The 25,181-nt window shown below is 39.9% G+C and overlaps 1 protein-coding gene across 1 annotated transcript; it reads right to left on the bottom strand.

Annotated features, from left to right (window-relative positions):
• Positions 1–1,949: 1,949 nt before the first annotated feature.
• On the bottom strand, positions 1,950–20,003 carry TMEM196 (transmembrane protein 196; the record flags this gene model as incomplete). Its single annotated transcript, XM_081996712.1, has 4 exons — positions 1,950–2,012; positions 6,297–6,551; positions 8,373–8,429; positions 19,839–20,003. 4 exons carry the CDS (start codon positions 20,001–20,003, stop codon positions 1,950–1,952), a joined length of 540 nt encoding a protein of 179 aa, XP_081852838.1.
• Positions 20,004–25,181: the final 5,178 nt, after the last annotated feature.

Raw genomic sequence — 25,181 nt, 5'->3', positions numbered from 1 at the left:
TAGTCCTGAGGTGTCACAAGATACCTCTGTACGAACTGTGATTTTACAGCCGTCTTCCATAGATAGTGATGAACCTCAGCCAGGTAGTTCTGAGATGGATTTTTGAGTCATTTTTTGTTTTACTCTTGCTTTTCTTGGATAAGACCCTTTTACATTCTTTTTACTGATGCAATGAGGAAGGGAATCTTACAGAACCACCTCCTCTGGTTCTATGTCCAGTGTGAATTTCTTCAACCTATATGAAACTCTGCAGCCCATTTAGACAGTAGTCCTGCCTTGATGGGTTGTGTCCAGAGCTGCAGCAAAAGTGCTCTCGGAAGGGGCACATACCGGGAACATGTTTCCCACGTTTCCTGCTGTTGCGGAAGAGGAGCATCAAGCTGAAGAGGCAATGGCACCTATAAAGACCCTAAACAAGCTGTAATAGTGGAGACAGTCTAAAGGCTGGTAAGACCTGGGAAGGGGAGCATTTTCCTTGGGCAGAGATACCTTAACATCTAATTCTTTTGCTATGACAGTATCTATATTCTTTATGAACTTGAACAGTCTCATTAACAATTACTAATGTACATAATACATATTAGTATATCAGGGGCTTCAAGAAGATTCAGAAACCCATTCAGACAGTAGATAAGTGAAGAGAAGCCTGATAAAGTGGACCAGTTTTTGACTCACAAGCTTAGCTATCCAACTAATTTGCATGAAGTTTAAGTGAGAGCCTTAAATCACAGTGAAGATGTTTCCTATGTTGTAATTAGATGAGAAACTCCTGTACAGACTTTATAGCACAGTCATGGACTCACTATATAACATATGAGTGTTTTTATATGAATATTTTATATGAATATTATGCTATATATGTTCTGTTACAGATTACATCTTCCATTTTTCATGGCTATATGAGCCAGTAAGTCCTACAATAAAATCTCGTGTCGGCTAAAGCTGCAGTCTTATCATATACACTCCTTTAACAGACCCCAAATTCTATTGGGGCAGAATTGCCAGCATGTCCTGACCTTGGTCACACCTCTGTTCAGGCTTTGTTTTTCTCCTTTCTGAGCTTGTTTCACTCCTTTAGGAACTTTTCAGTGTGTTGTGCAAAACTGCAAGCGTGACAGTTCAGCTTTTCAAGTTCTAACAAGAAAAAAACCCAAATGATCACTTTAAAACCTCTGGTTAGGATTTCATTTTATTTGTCATCTTTTATGAACAAATTACGAAATATACTTCATTCACAAATTGGAAATATTTACAATTTCTTTACAACAAGGCATTGTTGAGGTTTTGATTTATGACGTTCTTAGAGCATTCTGTCTTTCAAAACAAAGACAGTGGTGTTGTTTTCAGCACACTGTTCATTTACACTCTGAATGTGAAATGGGAGCCTTTTGGAAGAGTAATTTGCACTCTCTTTTGATATGATCTACTGGGAAACTGAGGCTGGATGCATTTGCAATGTGGGGAGGGGGACTATGCAGATGCATTGCTGGTACCTTGCCACATGATCTGAAGCCATCATATTACACCAGGTGCTGCTAAGTGGGGAGGAGGTAAAGATCCCCCTGAGCCATCCTTCCTCTGCCCTCTTCTCTTTAGGAATCTTGTGACGGGGCTAAATGTGGGCCAGTTTAATTTCTTTTTTTGATTCTTCACAAGAAGAAGAGTCTTGAGAAGTCTATTTCAGTACTGTCATAGTTCTGAAAAGTTATTTAGACAAAAAAACAAAAGAGAGTAGCCAGGAAGTGAATAAATATTGTATATCCGCAAAATGTTTAGGAGACAAATTTTGAACATATTTCTAAAAGGGGAATGCAACTGTGCTGTTCTGCAGTTGTGACACTTGAGCTGTAAAAGCTAAGATAGTTCCATTTTCTCAATCTCTTGGAGTCTCTTTTTTTCCTGAAGAAAATTCTAAAACCACTTCTTTCCCTGGAACTTTTAAAAATCTCTTAATATACACTTCCATTATAAATCAGATGTGGGCCACCATTGCTTAGGTTGTCTGTGATTTCCTGCAACAAGAATAGAAAACATCGGTTAGAAATACAATTATTTTATGGTGTTTGACATTTAGTTAGCTAAGGTTGTAATAAAAAATTAACAAACTTTGAATTTCAAACATTGAGCTTTCAGAAAAACTTTACATTTTTTATTTGGCTTGATAAATCTCACTGTAAAAAAAAAATCACATTTCTTCCTATATAAATTAAGTACATTTGAAAACTGATAGACTCATTGATACTGACTGAGTTGGACATTACTCTCAGGCCACATATACAGCATTGATGACATCCGTGCAAGTTTTGTGACGTTGTCCTTTGAAAGTGTATCAACTCAAACTTGTGTGATAATGTACAACAGAACAAGATGGTAACTGAGTCTTTGTTTCCATTCAAACCTTTTTCTGTGTTGACATGCTACAAACAGATGCCATTCGATGCTAACTGGGATAAAATTTGAGAAGTAGGTCTAGATCCAAACAGGATCTAAGGGTTTTGACTGCTTGCCTCGGAATGGGACTGATTTTGGTTTTCACTTAATATGCCACAAGACAGTTTTTAGCAGTTCAGCAGTTGCTACTCAAGTGGCAGATGAGTCATCCCAGAGCAAGATGACCTGATCATGAGTCAGAATCCTAAAGCACCTAAACCAACATTTGTTTGGAGTTAGAGTTTCTAATTCTCAAATTGCAATCCAAAGAAACTTACTTAGCAGCTGTCTAAGCCTGGAGATGGCTACATTAATTAAGCACTTCTCTGGTCTTCAAGGCTGCAAAGCCACCTGGAGCTTATACTCAGAACTGCCTTATTCTGAGCAGTCCTAGGCCTATTTCATACCAAATTGAGTCAGAATGCAGATATGATCTGCTGCTTATGTCCAATGACAGATCCCAGAGAACATCCAACTGTGCCAAGAGGAATGGGCACATGTGAAAATGCAGTTTGGGCTATTCTTTTCAAAATTCAGGTAGATGAGGTGACGGTGCCGCTGTTGGGCTAGTTCTATAATATTTGCACAAGAACCAGAAGCTCTTCTCTGCATGGAAGATTAAATTCACCTCTTCCACCTCATAGGTACAGTTGGAGAAAATGTGGATGAAAAGGGACTTGTGAAAGTTTATATGAAGAAAGTAAAGCGAGATTCATTGGGCTAAACAGAGAGAGAGAGAGAGAGAGACAGAAAGAGCGAGCCTGACTCTAGAGCATAGTAGCTGAGATTTTTGGCAAAGAGAAGAAAATTCTAGGGCCTGGTGTTTATCCCTAGTCTGACTCTTTCTCTCTCTTCTTTTAGTCCACAAATATTTGATTTATAAATAGTTTGGGAGGCAGAGACCAGAACTCAAAAGTTTCACATGAAGTGGAAGCACTGGTGCCTCCTCTCTCAGGTGTTACCAGCTACATTTAAAGTAGATCACCAGGCTTAATTGTTCCCTGCACAGTTTTTGAAAGAAATGATGCGCCATTCTTCGCTACAAAGTAAACTTAGGGCCATTGAACCAAGTACCCTTGCCAATTAATAGTCCTGAATCAAGCATAAGCTTCAGAGAAAATAAGGTGTGTAAACACTGAATTTTGAGCATTTTCTACCACCCAGCTCTCCATTTGGCAGGTGATGGTGTTGGATGTTTTTGTGTGGTGCCTTGTTCTCCTCATATACTGAAGAGCAACATGTACGCCTAACACTAGCCTCAGGATCCTGGTCTGGGAGCTGTCTGCTCTGAAACAAGGCGCTATGTTTTGCCTATTTGTAGGTGCCTAAACCCTTTGTTGGATCTATGCTGAAGATAGCAGTTAGCTGGTAAAGGGACCAAGAATACCAAAGCCATTTAGTATTAACTATCAGTCAGCCACAGGTTAATAGTAATGATCTGTTAGAAGGCTACTCGTAAGTGAAAGTTTCCTTTTTTCAACTTTATCCCTTGAATCATCTGCAGACATCAGCTATTAGAATAACATCATAATTTCAAAAAGTATTGAAAAACATTTATTTTCCACAATACTTCTATTTTCAAAAATAAAAGTATTAATAAATTAAAAAATGTTGCTGAATTCAAGAAATGAAGGAGCACACAGATTAGAAGCAGAGTGAGTCAATGGTGGCAACATCCAAATAGGAGCATTTGGATGTCTGTAACTAGGGTGAATGTTTTAAATACTCAACTTACTTCCAGATTGCAGCGTTCACCACGTAGAATTATGTCACCACCTGGAAGCACCATTCCTGACTCAGAGTGACATCACAGCATCAGCCAACTTTGATTAGCTGAAACTATGACTTCCTCTTAGGGGTAGCCCTTCCTGAAGTGACATAACAACATGGTAGCTCCCTAGCGTTCAGCGTACCTTGGAGGTAACTCTGGTGTCGGGGGAACCACCGGGCAGCTTGGCAGGTCGGTTATTTCAATACCCCTCAATCTCTAATATAAATATAACAATTATACAATAAATATAGCACAAACAAATGCACATGCAGTACATGTCTATATTACTGTGTATCAGTATAAATATACAAAATAGTCTTGTATATATAAACACTTTAAAGCTATTTACTAAATCAGGTCCTAATTTAATGTAAGTTTTTAAGTAACCTTCATTATTTTTTAGGGGCATGCCTTGAGCTAATGTACTCAAACCTGCCAGCAGCAGGCTGTCACAGGCTGTAGGTCTAAGACGTCGCAGATCAGACCATCTACGCATGCATACTTGTTTCTACAACACACATTCAGGGAGTCCATCATCAGTGGGGCACATCCCATGTTTACCGAGTATGTGCAATAGGGTTGCTCTCCACATGCATCATGGCCCTTCACCCAAGATAGATGGACATCTGACAGTTCTCACTGCTAAGTGTCTTAAAAGCTCAGTAGGTGAATGGGCCAGGAAAGACAGTAGTGAACTACTGCTATACATGGTCATCTTCAGCCCAAATTGATAGGGTTGGCAAGTGTTTGTATTTTGAAAGGTTTTTCTTCCCAGGCCATTTCTCTTTCTTTACTTCTCTCTTTTTCTGTCAAATAGGCTTCATCGTTGTCATTGTTGAGGCAAGAGCCTCTTTGAGAGGTAGGATCTAGCCTACCACCTGCAAGACCATGATCACACTTGCTTACATAGTTCATCAGAACATTGCTTCATTTTAAAATGGGAGGGAGAAATGTATCTTTTTCCCTGATTTTATCACCCTGTTTTATGTTACTGTTTTAACTTATACTAATTTAACTTCTAAAATATGTTTCAAACATCTTCTAAGGTCAATTCAATCTGTATTTCTACTTGGAGTCTCATCTCAGTTAAGAAACCAAAGAATAGTGACAAGTCATTTTTACTTAATGGACAATTAACTGCTATATTATGTTTTGTCAAGGAATCAGAAAACGTTCTACAGTCTGAATTAATCCTTGCTCTGCTGTTCAGAGGTCTCAGTAGATGTGATACAGACTGTTGAAGTTAACTATAATGCAAACTTGCATGGGGAGGTTTAGACAGGCAGGCCGCTTGACTTTTGTTCCCTTCTTTACTCATTTCTTAAATGAAAGTTGTTGGATATGAAGTCTAAACGTAGAGCACAGGGTGTCAGTGAACATTTTACTCCTCAAATATTAATCATATCTGTAAATCCAAGGAGCTGAATTAAATAATTCTATTAAATTAATTCTTTGGCCCTACATGCTCAACTTTGGGAGCTTTAGTTTCAGCACCTAAACATAGACCTAGACACCTTGGAAAGCTTCCTTTTAACAGAGAAAGGCAGTAAATGCTCAGTGCTGCGTCAAATCCGACCAGTTTCATTTAGGTATCTAAATATGCCCTTAGGTGCTTAGGTTAGTCATCTAGGTTTGTGAACTGTGGCTTTTGTGTTTAAACAACCTACTTTATAAGCTGAGTACTTGGGAGAGGAAGAAATTGATTAAATCCTGGAAGCATGCAATGATGTGGTTACAGAAAGCATTCTGTGCTTTTTCACAGTACAACACATGAGAATCCATATTAATAAGGCTTCCAATTATTTATGAAGTGCTATATTTAGCAGCTAAGCCCTTGAATAGCTATACAATGGAATTATGTTGAAAATGGATGTACTTCATTGAAATGGATGTACTGCAAATATACAGTATCTAAAAATAACTCCATATAATGCAACATAATAAAGCTTATACAGAATGGCAGCGTTTCATTTCCCAGAAGCTCTTTCTCATATAAAACTGAAAACTGAATACACCTCTTGCCAATTGTAAATGTTAATACATACAGTAGCATTGTAGGAGAAGCAGAACAAATAAGGAAGGACACACAACTCACTTTTTCTGCCATTTCATGGGAGTGATGCAATGAATGTTCTCTTTCTGAGAACATTCGCCTTTGTTCATAGCTGGCTAGCCGACAAGTGAGCCATGAAGAAAGGGTGCAACCACCAATTCCAATGCATGCAAGAGACATGGAGGCAAGATGCAAAGAATAGAGAGCAGACGACTTCTTTGTCAGAGCACGAAGAAATTGAAAATTTAAGATTCCTCCGATTAGTCCACAGATGCAACAGGCAGAAAAAAGTATCATCTGTCAGGAAAGACAAGAGAGTTTATGTCACAGTAACATTTTTCAGAGACAGATTCATTCATACAAAAAATGACACTAACATTCAATGCTTCGATAGCATCATGGATTGCAAAACACTTCACAGACAGTCATTTTTAATTCCCTCGGCTCCCACAGAGCTCCAAGGGAATACAATACCTTCTGGTGTACAGGAGTTAAGATTGATGTTGCATGTAAGATAAAGTTGGGTAGAATGAGTTGCTCATGTTAAAAGCTAGCCAGTGGAAGGACTACTAGGACATAAATCTCATTTACAGCATTTCATTCAAAATGGTAACATGACAGAATGTGTCGTAATTTTCTATTGTGCAGTTTCTCACCACTCCTCAGGAGTGAACGCCTCGTACTCGCATTGCATCTCTTTTGTTTTGTGTGCCATCTGACTCTGCCTCTTGTTCAATTCTAATTTGTTCATGCAGAGAGCAGTTTGGAGGCTTTGTACAGTTTTTGTGGGCACTTCAAAAGTGTTCAAGGTGAATGTGCTGGACAAAGAAGCAACAGAAACAACAAAGAAATCTGTGATGCAGCTCTGCAGAAGGTCAGCATGGTGACTGTGTTTGTTTGTTTGTAACTTGGTTAGAATGTTTCTGGGAACTTCAGAAGAATGTGAAACAGGCCGCAATTAATGAGACATGCTTAAAGACCTCCTATCACTTTAATCACAAAGATGCCACCCTGGTTCAGGATGTCCTCGAGCCACAAATGACTAGAGTGCAAAAGACCTTATTATAGAGACACTGCTAAATTATTGTCTTCTTCACTTCCCTTGATATTGCCGGCCTGTCAGATGTTGATCTAGATGGGCCTTTGATGTTACTCAATATGGCTTTGTATATGTACTTATCTACGGTGGTAGGAACAACTTACGGAGCCTCACGACTGTACACGACTGGGATGAGAATTTCATCAGGAGTGTGGCGTTCAGGCAGTATGCTGCAGTCCACTGGGAAGTGACTATTCTACGAGACCACCAGACAGCTTTTAGAAACTGGTCATGGTCTGCATGCTTTAAGAAATCAGACTGTCGTCGTAAATGGGTTTAACTCATTGGTATTCAAAAATTATATGAGAGAGATCTTGACTCCCTTCACACTTACGCTGGTATTACGTGACTGCCATCTGTATATGGCAGAATAATCAAACTGACAGAAAATTAAGCCAGACATTATCACTTACAGTAAGAGCATGTTTTTAACATAAAGTTCTGCCATGACTTGTTGAGTAATGGCACCGTTTTGTGGCAGTCAGAAAAATGACTGTACTTCTGATTCTTAGAAGAGACAGAAAACATTCACCGTCCCTTTAAAACGGGCTAATTAATGATTCTGATTGCAAAAATAATTTACTAAAATAGTGAAGAGCTATGATATCTAGAAGCAAACCTGGTCAGCAGCTTCATTGAGGTGGCAGCCCAGTCATGCCACACTTCATAGAAATGGGTTTTTAAAGGAGAGAAGTTACAATCCAGTGAAGTTATTGGGGAACTTTTATTGACTTGGCATAAATTTGTGTCAAGAGGTTTTCCATCCATATTTATCCAGACAGGGATAAATAGGGATGTGTGCCTTGAACAGGCATGACCTAAAATAGGCCATTTCAGAACTGCCTTGTTTTGCTTGATTAACCCAAAGTGCTGATTGCTTTTTTGGATTGCTGACTTGCAATTTTTATTGATTTTTTATCAGAAACACTTGGACACAGGAAGCCACCAGTAAGGAATTCAAGTTAGATAAGTATGCCTTTCAAATACTTATGTGTTATATATGCAGCGGAAAAACTTACAACAAGTCCAGATTTTTTTTTTGCGCACAGTATTCCACATATGCCACAAAGCAGAAACTGCAAAGAAAAAAACCCAACAATTATTTCATCATTTAAGATCTTGAGTTTAAATCCTACTGTATTGCTGTAGTGGTGACCACAACGGTAGGTTAGGCAACGGCTACAGTTGTTGTCAGCATTTTTATCACAAACCTTATGTTTCAGGAAGTTATAACTCAACCATAAACACACTTATCCAAGAAGAAGAAACTGGAATGAGAAGTGAGACTGAGGATGATTACTCATAAAAAAAAATAAATCCTACTTTTAATCTGCGTGGGTAAACAAAACATGAAAAAACCCCACAATGTTGCAAGATGCCTTTTTACTCTTTTGTTTTCCTCAGAAAAGTTTAGCAAGGTAATAGTCAGTGATCCAAATCATGTGCTTTCAAGCATAGCTGAGGTACTTAATGCCCTGATCCTATTGTGTGAACCACTGAGGGATCATACATGGATTGTTGTCCTCAAGCCAGTGGAACTCAGGGCAAGAATGCAATTCAATCACCTCCATGGGTACAGGTGTAAATATGAGTACCTCTGTTGGTGTGGCTACACTGAACATGCGGGAAAATCTGTTTCAGATTCTAGATAGACCACTCTGCAAGAGATAGCATGAAGGTATCTGTACTTTTTTCATGTAGTTCCGTTCACAAACTGATCTGCTAATTGTCTCATCAAGCATTAGGCTAAAACTGTTTAACAAAAACAGGGTATTTTTGTAATAGCTGTTAATGCTTTTTAGTGACCTACATTAAAGACAAATGACATTCTCTGATGTCTCTTTTTCCTCCTCCAAAAAAGTTTGATGAGGGAAACAGTGAACAATCCCTTAGGGAACAGTGGTGGTAGGAACTACATTGGTTATATAAAAGCAATAAGGTCTTCTCCAGGTGTTTGTAATATTGTCAAAAGATTTCTTCAATACTTCATAAACTCTTTTATTAAGAAATCTATGCTACCTTTTTTTCAGTAAAGCTAAACCTACACTCCTATTGGGAAGCAATTTCATAGTTTTAAAACTGGATTTTTCCACATCCTTTTTGCACTGAGATGGTGTTTCTAGCAAAAGGCTCTACTTGACCTCGATTTAGGATTAAATCATAGAACAGACCTGGCTGTTACATAAGAAGTGAAAAAAAAGAGAGCAGTTTCTATACAGTATTCAGGCTCTGTCTAATATATTGCACGTACATCTCATTTACCCTCCAAAATATTGCAACTTCAGTATCTCAGTTGTGGAGATGCTTTAATACATAGTTTATCTCCCTCCAGTTAAATTAGTTCATGCATATAGCTAAGCATAAGCCTTGAGATGTATTTTTACTCTGTTAGGCCCGTTCAATCAGTTCCCCACAATGCATATGGTTCAATTTTGTATATTATTTACCTCTACACTAATCATGGGGTGTGGACTTAATACCAATCTGATTGTGGAGGAGGCTGGGTCATGTAAACCATGGCACTGAATGGCTCAGGACATGCAACTGGTAATTGCCACTAGAGTTCACCCACTGGAATAACAATCAAAAAAACAATAGATAGGGCTCCCTCTGCCCCTTTCCCACAAGCAGAGGAGATTTTGGCTCAGAACTATCACACCTGCCTTGTAATTTTTCTCTCCGGCTTCCTGTGAAGTTTTGGAGTTTCAATCCCAGTCCTGTCATTGCAGATTGTCTTCAACTGAAGGCATGCTTAAGATTTTCAAATGTAGTGTTTTGTATTTCTCAGCACTAATGCAGAAACCTCAAAAAAAATTTTGTTGAAGACATCACTGCAATTAAGTTCTATTCAGTCAGACTTGATAAAGCAGATTAATATCATTTCTCTCTGTAGTGATTGAATACGAATAAGATGAAAATTCTGTATGATGAAAAATGCATGAGTTCTGGAAAGTTTACAGAAAGGAGCTGGAAGACACCATCAAAGATAGTTTCAACTTGTAACAAGTCTAAGTTAACTAGTTTTAAAAGCTGGGGTTTTGATAATTTACCTTGAAAACTGAAGGAATAGGTCACCCATTTTTTTCAAGAATGCTCTAATTCTGCTGTTACTAGAGTCAATTGATTTTTGCCATTGATTTCAGTTGGAGAAGACTTTCTGCTTCCATTGTACAGTCTTTGTTAGCCAGAAGGGAATGCAACGAACAAGTTACATTAGCCTTGCATACGACCAAAGGAGCAACAGGCAAATTACAGATTCACTCAGCATTAGAACCCATCAGTTTGGGCAGTTCTGTTATTCTTTACTATTTTTCAAGGACAGAACACATATCTTTCCAAACCACCTTTATGTAGTGCCATATACATATATATTACCTAAGCTATTTCCCAGTTGAAATCCAAAGAATAGTCAATGAGCTAATCTGCAAGCCCTAAGGTACTGGATTCTCAAAAATAAGGAGTGACTACTGTATTCCATAGTTGTTAAAGTATCTGAGGGTCTACTTGGAGTAATGATCTGCATGCAAGAGTCAAATGTACATTAACTTTGCTGATGATACTAAATTGGGAGGAGCTGTGGACTCCCTTGAGTGTAGAGAGGCCTTACAGAGAGATCTGGATAGACTAGAGAGCTGGGCAATCACCAACCATATGAAATTTAACAAGAGCAAGTGCCGGATTCTGCACCTGGGGTGGCGTAATCCCGGTTGTACATACAAATTGGATGATGAGAGGCTAGAGAGCAGCCCCATGGAAAGAGATCCGGGGGCCTGGGTTGATGTCAAGTTGAATATGAGTCGGTAGTGACTGACTCATATTCAACTTGACAAAAGGGCCAACTGTGTCCTGGGGTGCATCAAGCACAGCATAGTTAGCCAGTTGAGGGAGGTGATTATCCCACTCTACAATGCACTGGTGTGGTCCCACCTCAATAACTGTATGTGGTTTTGGGCACCTCAATATGAGGACATCAGACTATTAGATTGTGTCCAGAGGAGGACGACCAAGGTGGTCAAAGGCCTTGAGGGCAAGACTTACAAGGAGCAGCTGAGGTCACTTGGTTTGTTCAGCTTGCAGAAGAGAAGGCTGAGGGGTGACCTCATCACAGTCCACAACTTCCTCAAGGCAGCAATGTCCTCTCTCTGGTGACCAGTGATAGGACATGAGGAAATGGAATGAAGCTGTGTCAGAGGAGGTTCAGATTGGACATTAGGAAAAGGTTCTTCGCTGAGAGGGTGGTTGGTCACTGGAACAGGCTCCCCATGGAAGTGGTCATGGAACCAACTCTGTCAGAGTTTAAGGAGCATCTGGACAATGCTCTTAATCATATGGTTTAGTTTTAGATAGTCCTGTGCGGACCAGGGAGTTGGACTCAATGACCTTTATGGATCCCTTCCAACTTGAGATGTTCTATGATTCTCTGATTCTATAATAATATTTTATTCTGTCAGGGTCTGTATGTATACTCTGTATGTATTTTCTCTCTCTGTACTTCTACAATATTTATTATATATACACAAGGAATAATGTGTCCTGTACTTAAAGAACTCAAGAGAGAACTCGGAGTTGGGTGTTGGTTCTTCCACATTCTTCTTTGTGAGCTTGGGAAGTTCATGCCAAAGGTTTATAACCTGTATGACTACGAGACAAGCAAGTTGTGAAACTGAATGCATTATTGTGCCTGAACATGTTAAAAACCTTGGAAGAAAAACATTTGGGCAGTAGAAAAGGGTTAATATTATTTGATATTTTTTGATGATAGTGTGCTACATTCACAGAGAAAAGGCTTGCCCCAAACCAGTATGGTTATTTATTTATTGCAGCAGGCATCTTGCTATTAAAACCAATTGATGAATTTGAGCCACAGTGTCAGGCAATTAAACCTTATACAAAGCTTTGAAATCGTTGAGACAAGTTTACCTCTCTCTTCTGAGACTGCAGAGGATTCTGATCCACTGGAAGCAGTGGAAACCTTCTTTGCAGAGAGAATACTAGCAATACCCGGGGCTTGGGAACACTGCTCATGCAGAGTTGCCTTAGCCAGGCTTCTCAGTGTAGACACGTCTAGAAAGGTTAGGAACACAGTGGGACATTATGTGATTGACTCTGATCATCGCTTTTGATAGAAGAGCTAGGGACTCAGGAATTTCTTTGGTGGTGCTATAGTAATTTCCTGTAAAATTTTTGATGTCGCAGTGTTGTGATCAGCAGTAATGAAAAGTAGATGGGAGAAACTACACTATCTCTTTGTACCAGAAAAAGGATGTGAGTACGAGTCAGACTCAAAAGAAATTTCCTATGATCCTGTTTGTCTTTTAATTTTGAACTCTTCTGTTTTATACTACTGCCAACTGGAATACAGCCACCAGGGGCTCTGCTGTCTTGCCGCTCCTTGTTCTTGGCTATCCTGAAAGACTTCATGTCAATATGACATACCATTTAAACTTTACTTGTAACTGTTAAGCTACTCTGGACTACAGTTTACCCATGACTAACTAATACTGTCATGTTGAGGACTTGCTCCTTTCTACAGGATCATTGATTATCCTTGATCAATTTTTACCAACTTTGTGCACTCTTTAAATGTAGTTACATTTTCTAACCATGTGAAACCTGATGTAAGTTAAGGCAAACATACACTGAAAATACAGTAAATTGGGAGTGGAAAAGAAATATATCACTGAAGATAAGCTCCTTATAAAGAATGATCACTTGTTGAAGTGTTCACAATTCATGTCGAGAATAAGGGTAAAACACTTCATGAAGGATAAGCTAAATTAATAAGCCCACCAAAATGCCCTGTAAGCCAGAGAGGGACCTTCAGCCGGGACTTGTTGAAACAGATGTTTCACTGTTGGACTTTCTTTTTAATTATTATTCGTTAGAAAAATCATAAAGGCTAAAGATACCAAATCTCACTTAAAAACCTACATAGATCACTATTTGCAACCAATTCCCATTAATTCTGTGATTACTTTTGGTGAAGGACTTATTCATACCTCTTACGATACATGATGTTTCATGTCAAGACTGGCAGAGGAGGCAGGGATTGAATGTATCATCCAATAATAGATAGGGCAGAACCACTCTTGGGCGATGGGTAAAAAATAATAAAAAAAGATACTGCAAAGCACAAAAGGTACTTGGAGACTAGTGGGCTGTGAATGCCTCAGTCTCCCTTTCAGTGAAGTTTTTCCAGGGACCTAGCAGAGTCAGAGCCCATCTGGTAGCACTAATGTGACTGCAAGGTGATGCAGTAGTGTCTAGTTGTCTGTGGAGTCTTTGCCATTCACACTGCATCTGTGCCTGCTTATGTTCAATATGCATATTTGAAAATCTGTCTTTTGGTCTCTTGAACTTTGGAATAAAGAACCAAAGACCTCCCAGAAAAGGAGAATGTTTATTTTGAGCCTGCTTCAATTTATTTTATATTAAATATCAGCTTGAAACAAAACCTCAGATCTAAACACCCAGAAATTTTGGTAGGGAGGCTGAAATCTCAATTTAGATTCAAGTTCTGTGGTTTGGATCCATCCCTGTTTCATATTTTCTGGAACAAAAGACTTGACCTCATTTATTTTCTCCTGGAAAAAAGGGGCTTTCTTACTGGTAGTCTGAAAAAAAAGATTCAGTTTTAGTTATATCTGCAGAGAGCCAAAGATTTTTTGGTTTCCATCATGCAGAAGAAAAGGAACTATTTTTATTTTGTATATTGAACTTAAGAAACCTTTCTTTCTTCTGTTTTGAGGAGGCAAAAGCAATGGTGAGTGTATTTCCCTTGAGAAAATGAAAACTGTCTATGGAAAATCTTTCTGGAGAAAGGCTGAAGAAAATAGTAGAGAAAACCTGTTGAATATAAGGACTGCTTGATCCCTGGGCAGTGTTCATGACAAAGAAGCAGCCCAAACTACATAAACTATGTGGAAAGCCCTCCAGTATTCTGGGTCATCCACATGTATCTGTTGAAATAGAGGAAGGGAAATTATTCCAAATTTGAATATAACACAGTGAAAGTGGCAAGCAAATAATCCCCCACTTGGAAGAATAAACAATCAAGACAGAATCAACAGCTTCACTTCTGTCTAATCTTGTCAGGGATAAACCAGCAAATCTGTGTTTTACACTAAAACTGTATAAACATGTAACTGCCATGAGAAGACCCAGGAATTTGAAATTAGTAATGTCTAGAAAGGACCATGCTATTTAATAACCTTGTTGCTTCAACTCCATCCAAATGAGATAAAAGATGAAATCCCTAATGGATGAACTGAGCAGTGTGTCTCTAATTGTAACTCTTCTTTGAAGAGGTATTTCAGTACAAGGATTATGTTTTCTTAATGCAGACATAAAGGGCACAGAATCCACTCATGAAAACAAAGGCATCAAACTAGAGAAAAATGACAATGGGCAAAAAGAGCAAACCAAATAGGTTTGCCTGTTACCTCCATGGAGAAACACAATAATCTTTGCAAAAGGCAAGTGGAAACTTCTAATAATGTTGTTGTCCCATGAAAGGAGTTGTGGGCACAGGAATGTCTAGCTGGCTGCAAGTCATCCAGATCCAACACCAGAAGCAACAGCATTGCCACAATCCACCCCTGTGTCTCACAAAATCTGTCATGCTGAGAGGGGGGCTCTGCTATTTGAAGTGAGACATACTGTTAAAACATGTCTAAGCTGAGCTCATACCTTGACCTGGCAGTGTGCTACCAGGTCATATTAGCTGAGGCAGTGCTACAATTCCTACTGATTTGCCAGATTCTAGCGAGATTCAGGCAGTTTAAAATCCATCCCAGTCCATGTGATTAGTGTTTCCTTTAGTCTGGTTCTAAGCCTGCAGAGATGCCTTAAAAATGGGAAATGTTTTTAGAAACACTCAAGAAAACTTAGAAGTGGGTCTCTGAACCTGAAATTCTACCTGCCTATTCGAAAAAACTCTGCTTATATGGAAAAACACTCAAATTCTCAGCACAAGATAATAATATTTATTTACTGGTTTAGGGCTATCAGAATAAAAAATAGTAAACAATGCTTTTTGTTGTTTTTTAAAAATCAAATATTTAGTTTAGAGTATGACTGCTTTCTTCTCTAAAAGTAATAAAGATTATTTCCTGCAGGTGAACTAAAGTTTTAGCTCAGCAAAAGATTTAAGCATATGCTTCAGTCAGTCTATATTCAGCAAATCCTCTTAAATACAAGCCAGATACTACAAGTCCCTTTGGATAGACTGTCTTCGATATTGGTTTGTGCTTCTGGAGGGTCTGAATCATAAAGAAAACCTACTGAAAGACTCATCAGATGGAATGAATTGTCCCGGTTCCATGCAAGGCAAGAAGCTCCCATGCTGGATACATCCTTCCTCATCTATAGGTATAGAACATTCTCCAGCTTCCACTGGAGCTCACTGACAGTGCTGCGATTCATTTCATCAGGAGCCGGAGCCAGCCAGAAATATGGTCAGTTTGATGAAAATGCAATACACATGTTAAAATAAAGTAGGATCACATCTGCATTTTGTCTGCATGCTAAACAATAATGTGAACTTTTTAGTGTTCTTTTGGAAAAAAAAAAAATAGTTTGACTGTTCTTTCCAAAGGAAACTTGGCAGCAGTAAAAACTAGATGCAAAATTTAATGTTTTAAAATTTTAGGCCACCAACATTGATTTAACAGTCTAAAATGATGTTCTTGCTCTGGGAGTGTTCCATACACTGACTGAATCTTTTTCCTTTCCTTCAATTCCTGGATAAAAAAAGTAATTGAAATAAAATATTTCAAGTGCCAACTTGGAGCAAATTTCTGTAGCCAAACTATAAATGCAGATTTTTAATGGGCTTGCAGACTTCCACTGTGGTACAATCACAAATCATGGAATCTATAACTCTCCTCCTACAGGCAGAGTGACCAACATATCTGTCATAGTAAGGGAAGAAACTATTGCTCTTGAGGGGCATAGCCATAAGGGAATCATCAGGTCTCCTTGCATATGAAGATAGATGGCATATTTGACTAAAGATGTGGCTTTTTTCTCTCGTTCTCTCCCTCTGTGAGAGAATCTCAAGAATTTATTCACCACTGCAGAATAAATGAGAATTAGAGCCATATACGTGCATGTGTGAATGTATAGTCACTAATCATAATAATAGTGATGCAATAATTACGTTCAAAATATAGATGTGAAAGTGTATGACCATTTAAAAAATATCTGTGAATACTTTTTGAAAGATTATCTTCTGATTTTTTTGTTTGTGCAAAAGCCTTTGCTATGGATGCTGTCATTCTTGCTTAGCGGTTCAGCATGCTCATTGGATCATTTCTATGGTACGTCACATAACTGACTTGGAATGGTGGATTTTAGAAATATACCTCGATTTCTGGAAAAAAATCTGGGAGACACTGAGTACAGCCCGTGGGGTAGATTATACCAATGCAATCACAACAAACGGAAAGAAAATCCAGAAATCAACAACATGTTCACCTTTGGGTTTATGGGACTCTCTCTTTTTTTTTTTTAATTTGGCAGCTGTGACCTATTTTTAAAAGAACAGATTGAATATGATGTAAAATAGATTGGATAGTCACCTCCACATGCTCCAGATAATTTGAGAAGTCAGTCACACCTTCAGTTGTTTTCTTTTGGCTACTTTTTAAACAACTCTTACTATCTTAATCCAGCTCAATTCCAATGAGAATAACAAATTTAGAAACTACTTTCCCATTTCCATGCATTTTTGATGTAGACATTGTCTAGGCTTTCCATTTCTTCATTCTTGTCTACTCCACTTTCCCTGGCTTGTGTATACATAATGCATGGCGTGCAATGATCAGAGCATTTCAGCCCATACTTAACTTCACTTGTATCTCTAATCCTATGGGAGGGATTCACATGCTTAAAATTAGGTCTGTTAGTAAATTATCTGGTTGAATGGAGACAGTGAACAATAAGAACAACTTTTAAGAAGAAAGCTAATGTGCGTCAAATGCAAAGCATCATAGGGAGGCAAGCATAGGAGATAGCATGTGCATGATTTTAAGATGCCCAAATTGTAGGAATTCAGGTTAAGGTTTCCATGGTGATGCTATCTTCATCTACTTCCTTATGTACCTGTGCCTCTGCTGAGTTCCACCCACATAAGTAAAGGATAGAACAGGGTCAAAAGTTTTCAGTATATTTCCAGGTAAATTACAACAGGAGACATGACACTGTTCAACTTAACTCCAGTGTTTTGCATCCTAACATGTCAAATATCAGCTTTTCCTTTAATGTCTCTTTCTTTTCCTTATTGTTAAAGGAAAACCTTGATTCAAGAGTGCAAGACGTATTCTTTAATACAGACAACATGAGCTCACTGTAAGATCCAATGAGCATTTTATGCCATTTCCGCAGCAGGACAATTCTGAGGATTATGCAAACAAACTTGTCTCCAGGTGTTTTAATTTGGACCTAGTTACCCATGGCCCTAAGCATCCCTGGAGAATGGTAGATCTCTGGCTCCTTTCTTGCCCTGTCTCACCTGCTACTCAGTCAAACACAACCCAACAGATAATTTAAACTGCTGGAGTGGTACAAAGAGGGTGCCATAATGGTGAGAATTTAGACCAAAGATCTTTAGTTCAAGGCAAAGTAAGCAAGCCTTTATAGCCATGTCACCCCACTGCATACCACTGTGGCTTCTCATTTCCTCTACTACATGAAGTATAAGCTGCTTGCTTCCACTTTACAGTTTCTTTGTGGCCTGTCTCTGCCTAGCCAGCCTCCAGTTGTTTGCTGAGTTCCTAGCAGCTGATGGCTGAGTTCCCTGCTTCTGCTGGCTCTGGTTGTGGGCATCCTTCACCCACTTGTTACACTTTCAAACAAGTCCCTTTGTGTTCCCTTCCATGCCTCTTCATTCACATACGGGAATAATTTCCTATAAACACCTGCAAAATCACTTCATTGTCCTCTGTCTTACTCCTCTCTAAAACTCTACCTACAAACAGCCTCAAATCAGCCAGACTGCTGGTGTTTAATGCGACCACCTGTTATACCAATCAATTTTGGCTTGTTGTTTCTTTACACTCCCTTACATCATTTTATCTTATATCTCACTCTTGCTTTGATTATAAGGTCCTTGGAGCCAACAACCAATGTAATAGGATCTTAATCTATGGCTAGTACAAACTCTGGGATAACAGAAGCCGTAAAAATGAATGAGGCAGTTGTGCAGGAAATGTGCATCGTCATGAAATGGTATCAGCTGTGATAGCATTGTCACAAAATGCAATCACTGCATAAAATACTGATCTCACTGATCAAAACTCTTTGACTTCAGTGAAACCCAGGATATTGCCCTCTGTCATTAAATCTTCAGACAGACACATGTTTTTGAGTAATCTTTTTTCTTCATCAGCAATGATCAGAAACCTCCCTCTTCAAAGTGATTTTGATAATATCATTACCTGTTGGCTACTGTCTTGTCTTATCTGCTCTTCATTCTCATTTCTCACCTACCTGCTCTGCAGTGCAGGATTATATGTGTGTTTATACACTGTCAAAAATATTTATGACTTGTCAATAATTAACAATTATTGATAGTGAGAACATTACATGAAGCACTTTGTCAGAATGAATCTATAAACTACAGGCGGTTACTCTGATGAATAACCAAGAGTGTTTTGCATTTATCATCTTATCTCAAGCAAAGCAAACAATCCTTTTAGAAATACTGCTGTACAACCCAAGCTGGCCAAAACCAGCTTTGGAGTCCAAAAATGCCCACTCATGTTTAGGCTGAATATTCAGTATTTTCTACTCTTTGTTTCATAAATATAAATAACCATTTGGACGAAAATTCTTCCTAGAAACACGCATATCTCACACTGAAAAAATAAGAAAGGTTTTTGAGAAGTGAGAAATGCTCTGTGATATGCACATGCTGCTTCTATTAACCCATTATTGGTATTTGATTTTTTTGTTCGTTTTACAAGAAGCTCGGGAACATATCTTTCCTTTTCCTTCCCTTTTCCTCTTTATCTTTTTCGTCCAAAGGCTCAGAACTCAGCTGACATACCCTTGCCATTATTTTAAAACACCTTTTGACAGTCTCATCAGAAGCGGTAGGGCTGTTCTTTTTTAAAAGCAAAACTCACAGTCAATTTAAAGATTGAGAGCTATGGCCCATGTTCCACTCGAGGCATCAGGCTTTCCCAGGTGTGAAAATGGGTTCACAGAAAGTTCAGTTGTTCACAGCAAAATTGAAAAATGAAAAGGAGCGAGAAGAAAGGGTCTCCCCCCCCAACACAAACATCCATCTCTCCCCGCCGTGCCTCCCCCCTCGCCCCACGAGTATGCAGACCGTACCCCATGCACATCGGAAATGGACCCGGCGAGGCTCTCGGCGCAGCATGCACACGCGGAAGGGAAGGAGAGGGAAGGGAGAGGGATGCCTTCGCACGGTCTGACCATCACCATAAAGAGTTAAAGAGAGAGTGAAATGGCTAACGTACACACACCCCGCTCCATACCGGAGAAGAGTCTCCCAGCTGAGGTTTATGCTCTGTGAGGACCAGGCTGAAACTGACCGCCCCCACGGCCACGCTGGACACCCCTAACCCTATCTCCAGCACGGAGAGCACCAGGAGGCTCCCGATGATCTGGCTGCTGGTGCACATCCTCCCTCGGTCATCCTTCCTTCCCGATCAGCCGGGGAAACCGTGCATCCGCCTTCTCCTCCGGCGCTCCCGCGGCCCTAAGTCGCCCCCAAACTTTTCTTCCTTCGCCGGCAGCCGGGGCGGAGCGGCGCATCCGCGGCCGGCGGTCGCTGCCGAGGGGCGGCGGGGCGGCTCCGGCGCCGCCGGGCCCCGCGCGCAGCGCAGAGCCGCGCAGAGCCGCGCAGAGCCGCGCAGCGCCGCGCCGGCCCCGGCGCCGCGGAGCTCTCCAAGGTGCCGGCCCGGCGGCGGGGACAGGGCGCCGCTGCGGCCGGGGGCGCAGCGCGGCGGCGGGCGTGCAGCGCCGCGCTCCTCAGGGGCTGCGCCGCCTCCGGAAAAGTCGCCCTTGTCTGATCGCCTCCTGCGCTCTCATTGAAATGACCTCACTGGGATTTTTTTCCTTATTTCTCCCCCCGCTTCCTTGGTTGGGGGTGACGAGCCCACCCCGGCTATATTTATGTATGAATCTAGACCCAATGCACAGGCGAGGCGCTACGGCAGCCCCGCCCCAGGGCCACAAGGCACGGCACCTTCCTCCGGTCCTCCCCCCGGCACCCCGGCTGGTACACCTCCGGCGTCCCGAGCCCGGTCGGGCTGGCGGCAGGACGCGGAGAGCCGTGGCAATGCCGGCTGCAGGCTGCCGGCGCGCAACGCTCCGGTAAAAGGTGAGCCCCCTTGCTGGGGTGTGCGCAGGTCTCCCTCCTCCCAGGTGCGGCTGTCAAAATTCAGGAGGAAGTCCATCTTCCTCTTGTATTAGTATAAGGGCTGGAGTCTGTCATGTCTCACCACTGCAAAACTCTCTGGTCTCTTCCAAAACACTATTGCCAAAACAGGCAACTGCTGTAGCCATTCTTGTCACTCTGACAACGCCAGAACTGTGTCAGTCCTGAAGCAAATGAGCAACAAAGCAAAATATAACACGAGATCCGGAGCTGCTACTTGAGCCTTACCGGATTGCTTGGTACCAATCTTTATTCCTGCTGCTCAGATACAAGGAATGCTTTGCCACTCTGACTGCAGTTTTGCAATCCAGACGTGCTGCACAATGTGGTAACACATAAACACTCAATCTAGTACCTTGGGTCTCCTAAGTATTGGTCACCAACCTACAAACAGTTACCTTAACAACAGGGCAAAAGCACTACTTAATTATACCCACAAAATCTAGATCATGATTCAAAAACATGAGTGTCCTGCAGGATTTAGCTAGTTTTCTCTATATACATTCTAATTCTTTTTTCTTAGACATAACGTGTATTGAATTTTTCCTTGTATGCAAAATTCTAGAATTCTTAACCTGTATAGAAATCCTAATCAGGCATCAGAATCCAGAAGGGCAGGCTAAACTTATCCATTATTTTGATGGTACAATTTGGAGGCAAGAGCATAAGATTAGCCAAGTCCTGATTGAACTTAAGTTTGGGGCTCCAAAACCTGTGTCTGGTGTTTTGAGAAGACAGCCATTGAACCACTGTCATGAGGGGAGGCAGGATGCTAAAGTGGAAGAGAACAAGCTATACCGAGATATTAGATACACTTGTCAAGATTAGATCCACCATTACAGGCCATAGTTTAGATCAGATTTTTAGAAATCTTGCATACTTAATTGTTGTGAGTGGAGTTAGACTGGCATCAAAGTCTGGCACCTTAAGATTGTATGTCCTTTAGGTAACCAGGAGTGAGAGAAAGGGGTCCTAAGATAGGATCTTAGTGTTTTTCTAGTTTAAAACTTCATCTCTTTCATATTTTCTTGCACTATTCACAGAAGCAGAGCAGTTGACTACATCTAAAGGAAAGCTGCATTATAGTTAAAGCTGAATTGTCCCCTTTTCATCTCTTATGTTTTAAACGGTATCTGACATCTCTTATCATTAAAAATCAAGGCACAGCATAAAAGTTCCTAAGCTACTACATTTATGTAGGAGGATGGAGAAAGCACAGATTTTCAAGTACCCACATGGGTGTAGGAAGGTGTTTCTGCAACGGCAGTATCCTTATTATGTCAGATTGTTATAAACGTTAAAGTGTGCTAAGGTGCAATGATTTTACTGCTCAGGGTATATTTTACCAGGACTATAACAACCAGTGGTGATAAGAGGGTAATTGCATAATGACAGATATAATTAATATATTTAATACTTGCAGCCAGATAGCATGCCTGTCATATCAGAATAGAGCTCATGTGACAGAAATAAGATTTCCATAAACAGCTTGTTTTATGTAACATTTCCACTTCAGTCATAATAAGCCATCAGAAAGATGGGGGGGGAAGACCTTGTGAAAAGTGTGTCCTAGATGGAGATCACTTCATGCGACAGTTATTAAAACAGGGATATAAAAGTGTCCAATGGCAGGAGAGGAAGTGCTCTGGGTGCTTGCTTTCTAATCTGCAGACTGCAGAGAGGTGAAGAGCTAAGCAAGACCTCAGTCAGAGTTAATAAGACTGCCCAGGAGAAGCTGCATGAGTTATCTCTGTTTTTCACCCTTTCAAATAAAGACAGGAAGGAAATGTAATATTCTAATCATTATCTTTTTAAAATGAAAAGATACAGTCTTTGTCCATGTAATCACTTTAGTTTATTTGTACTATGGTGCTGCATCATCATTATGTCCTGACCTAGGTAATTAACTTTACACATGGGACTATTCATGCATACATTTCAGCACATGCTTACAGCTTTGCAGCATTAAGGCACTCTTTTCCAGAGTTATTTAACTGCTTACTGTCTCAGCTGGCTGGTTTTGAAATGTTTCCTGTATTTCTGATTCCCATAAGAAAAAGATTATTATGAAATACTGGGGGAAAAAATTAAAAATCATTCAATGTGCAGGCAAGTTTTCTTTATGACTGCAGAAAGTTAAATACTGAAATCCCATCTCCAAAGTACAATTAACTAGAGTCATGAGAGCTTTGGATTTTTAATTTGAACTGTTGGATTCATGAACAAAAGTAATCAATCTTATTCTTCTTGACTTCTTTGAAGGAAAACTTTTTTCTCTTTTTTATCACTGGACACTTTAAAAATGGTTCATGACAAAAAAATTCTAGTCAGACAGCAGGATAAAGATTAATTGGATGACATAGTATTGGCAATGAAGAAATAGAAATCTGAGTGCAAAGATTCATTTATACTAAATCCCTTTTATACGTCTCTGACAACCAAAAGGAGAGACACTAAGATGACACTAGCCGTCATAGCCTCTCCATTGGAAATGACCAGTTTTATGTAACACTTTTGAGCATGTATTCATAGCTGAATACATCCTGTTAAAGTGGTTGAGTTTATTACCTAATTCCATGTGTCTCTAAAACAATATTGTACAGAGCTTTGTTGTGAATAAGAACTGGGCCTATAGCATTAAATCAGAATTCAGGCCATTGAATCCAATTCAGCCTGGGTAAATTGTGGATGAAATTGAAACTGTACAGCCATCCTATGGCTGCTTAGAAGATGAGAAATAAGTTGGTACAGTTCCAAGAGGGGAGGTACTCACTCCCTAAACATTGGTGTTACTAATGTGCAAGTAGCAGTCCTGGGCAAATAAACAGAAGTTTGAGTGATCTTGGAAGCTGGATTACTCTTTTACCTTCTGGATTTATTTTCTAGCTAGTCCCAAGGAATACCAGTTGAGCTATCTTGGGATAAATTACATAGACTAAATGACTTCTACCAGGACATTCTTTAGGAAATGGAAAAATTCAGCCTCAAGGACAGCTTACAAATTCTCTTCTTTTCACAGGCACCTTCTGCTTTCATCTTACTTTATGGATTCCATCTCTTTACACTGATTTATCACCTGGATTCCTTCAATTAAGTTTGGCTGAAGCAAAAGCAATGGAGAGCAGCAATCTAACAATGGCTTTTAAGTGTTTGGGGTGATACAGTGCCTTGGGTTCTACAAAGAGATGTCCATTGATTTCATTCTAAAACCAGCTGTATCAATTGCATCCTATCTATAGAAATGTGTATAAAACAGTCTTTAGAACATTCCCGCTTTTTTGTGCAAAATCAACTCATTACATTTTACTCCTTAGTTTGTCCATACTCTAAATTAGCATGCACTGATGTTCTAAAATGGGAAGCAAAGTCCATCAGAATCTTGAACAGGAGAAGATAAGGGACAGTGATTGATTTTGCCTGTTTAAAATTCAATATTCAGACAAACTTTCTGCTGAATGGCAAGCTCAGCCCCAGCAAAGCTAGGATCTGTGGCACTTATGTGGCTGTTAAGGTTCTTAGGTCACAATTGTTTTTCTTGGATCAAGTCGTTAAGGTATTGGCTTATAACACACAAAAAATCTGATGACATATTCTAAAACTACTTCACTCTTGTTTTCATTCAAGAGAAGTTAGATGATTTGTGACAGTCATTGATTCTGGGTGGATAATTTTGCATGTTTTCAAGCTCAGGTTGGGCAGTGAAAACTGGATGGACTCTATAGCCCAAGTTAAAAATGGGTTAATTGCTTTTTATTGCATTTATTCTTAACTACCTCCTTTCTTCTACAACTGTAAGAAAGTCTGTTCCCCTCAAGGCACCTTGTGCTAGCTTGAGAAGGATCGTCCTTCTGTAGAAGAGATCAGAAATCTGTGCACAAATTCTAAGTCTCCTGCTACTCCTCAACACATTAAGAGTGCATGTGAAATTACTTACCCCCATGTTGCATACAAGGATATGAGTCATAGGATCTTTTAAGTGACTTGCCTAACATTGTGCATAAAGTCTGTAGCTGAACTAAGAAGGTCTCTTTCATCCAACATCAATGTCCTGTTAAATAAACACTCTTTCTGCATTAATATGGTTTCTGTGGAAACTGCAAGAAAGGATGATCACCAGAAAAGACTAAATTTTCCTAGGAACTGTGGTTCCCTGGCTCTGCAGCAAATAATTCCCTGCCAGTGAAGACCCTTGGATGCATCTCTAGACCCATGTTTGCCCAGCAGCTCTGTTCATGAGTGTAATATACAGTAGTGAAATGCCTAATTAAGACAAGGACTTCTTTGTTACTAACATGAATTTAATACTTGTAAAACAGCTCCCATCCATTTCTTGGTGCAGTAGTGCCATGCTAAATAGCCTCCTATAGACATCCGAGGAACATAAATTATATGAAATGACATTTGGTAACCCAGAGAGGTG

The sequence above is a fragment of the Phaethon aethereus genome (assembly GCF_964289735.1).
Source record: "Phaethon aethereus genome assembly, chromosome: 2".
Lineage (NCBI taxonomy): Eukaryota > Metazoa > Chordata > Aves > Phaethontiformes > Phaethontidae > Phaethon > Phaethon aethereus.
The sequence above is the reverse complement of the archived record's forward strand: the minus strand, read 5'-3'. Positions and strand labels throughout refer to the sequence as shown.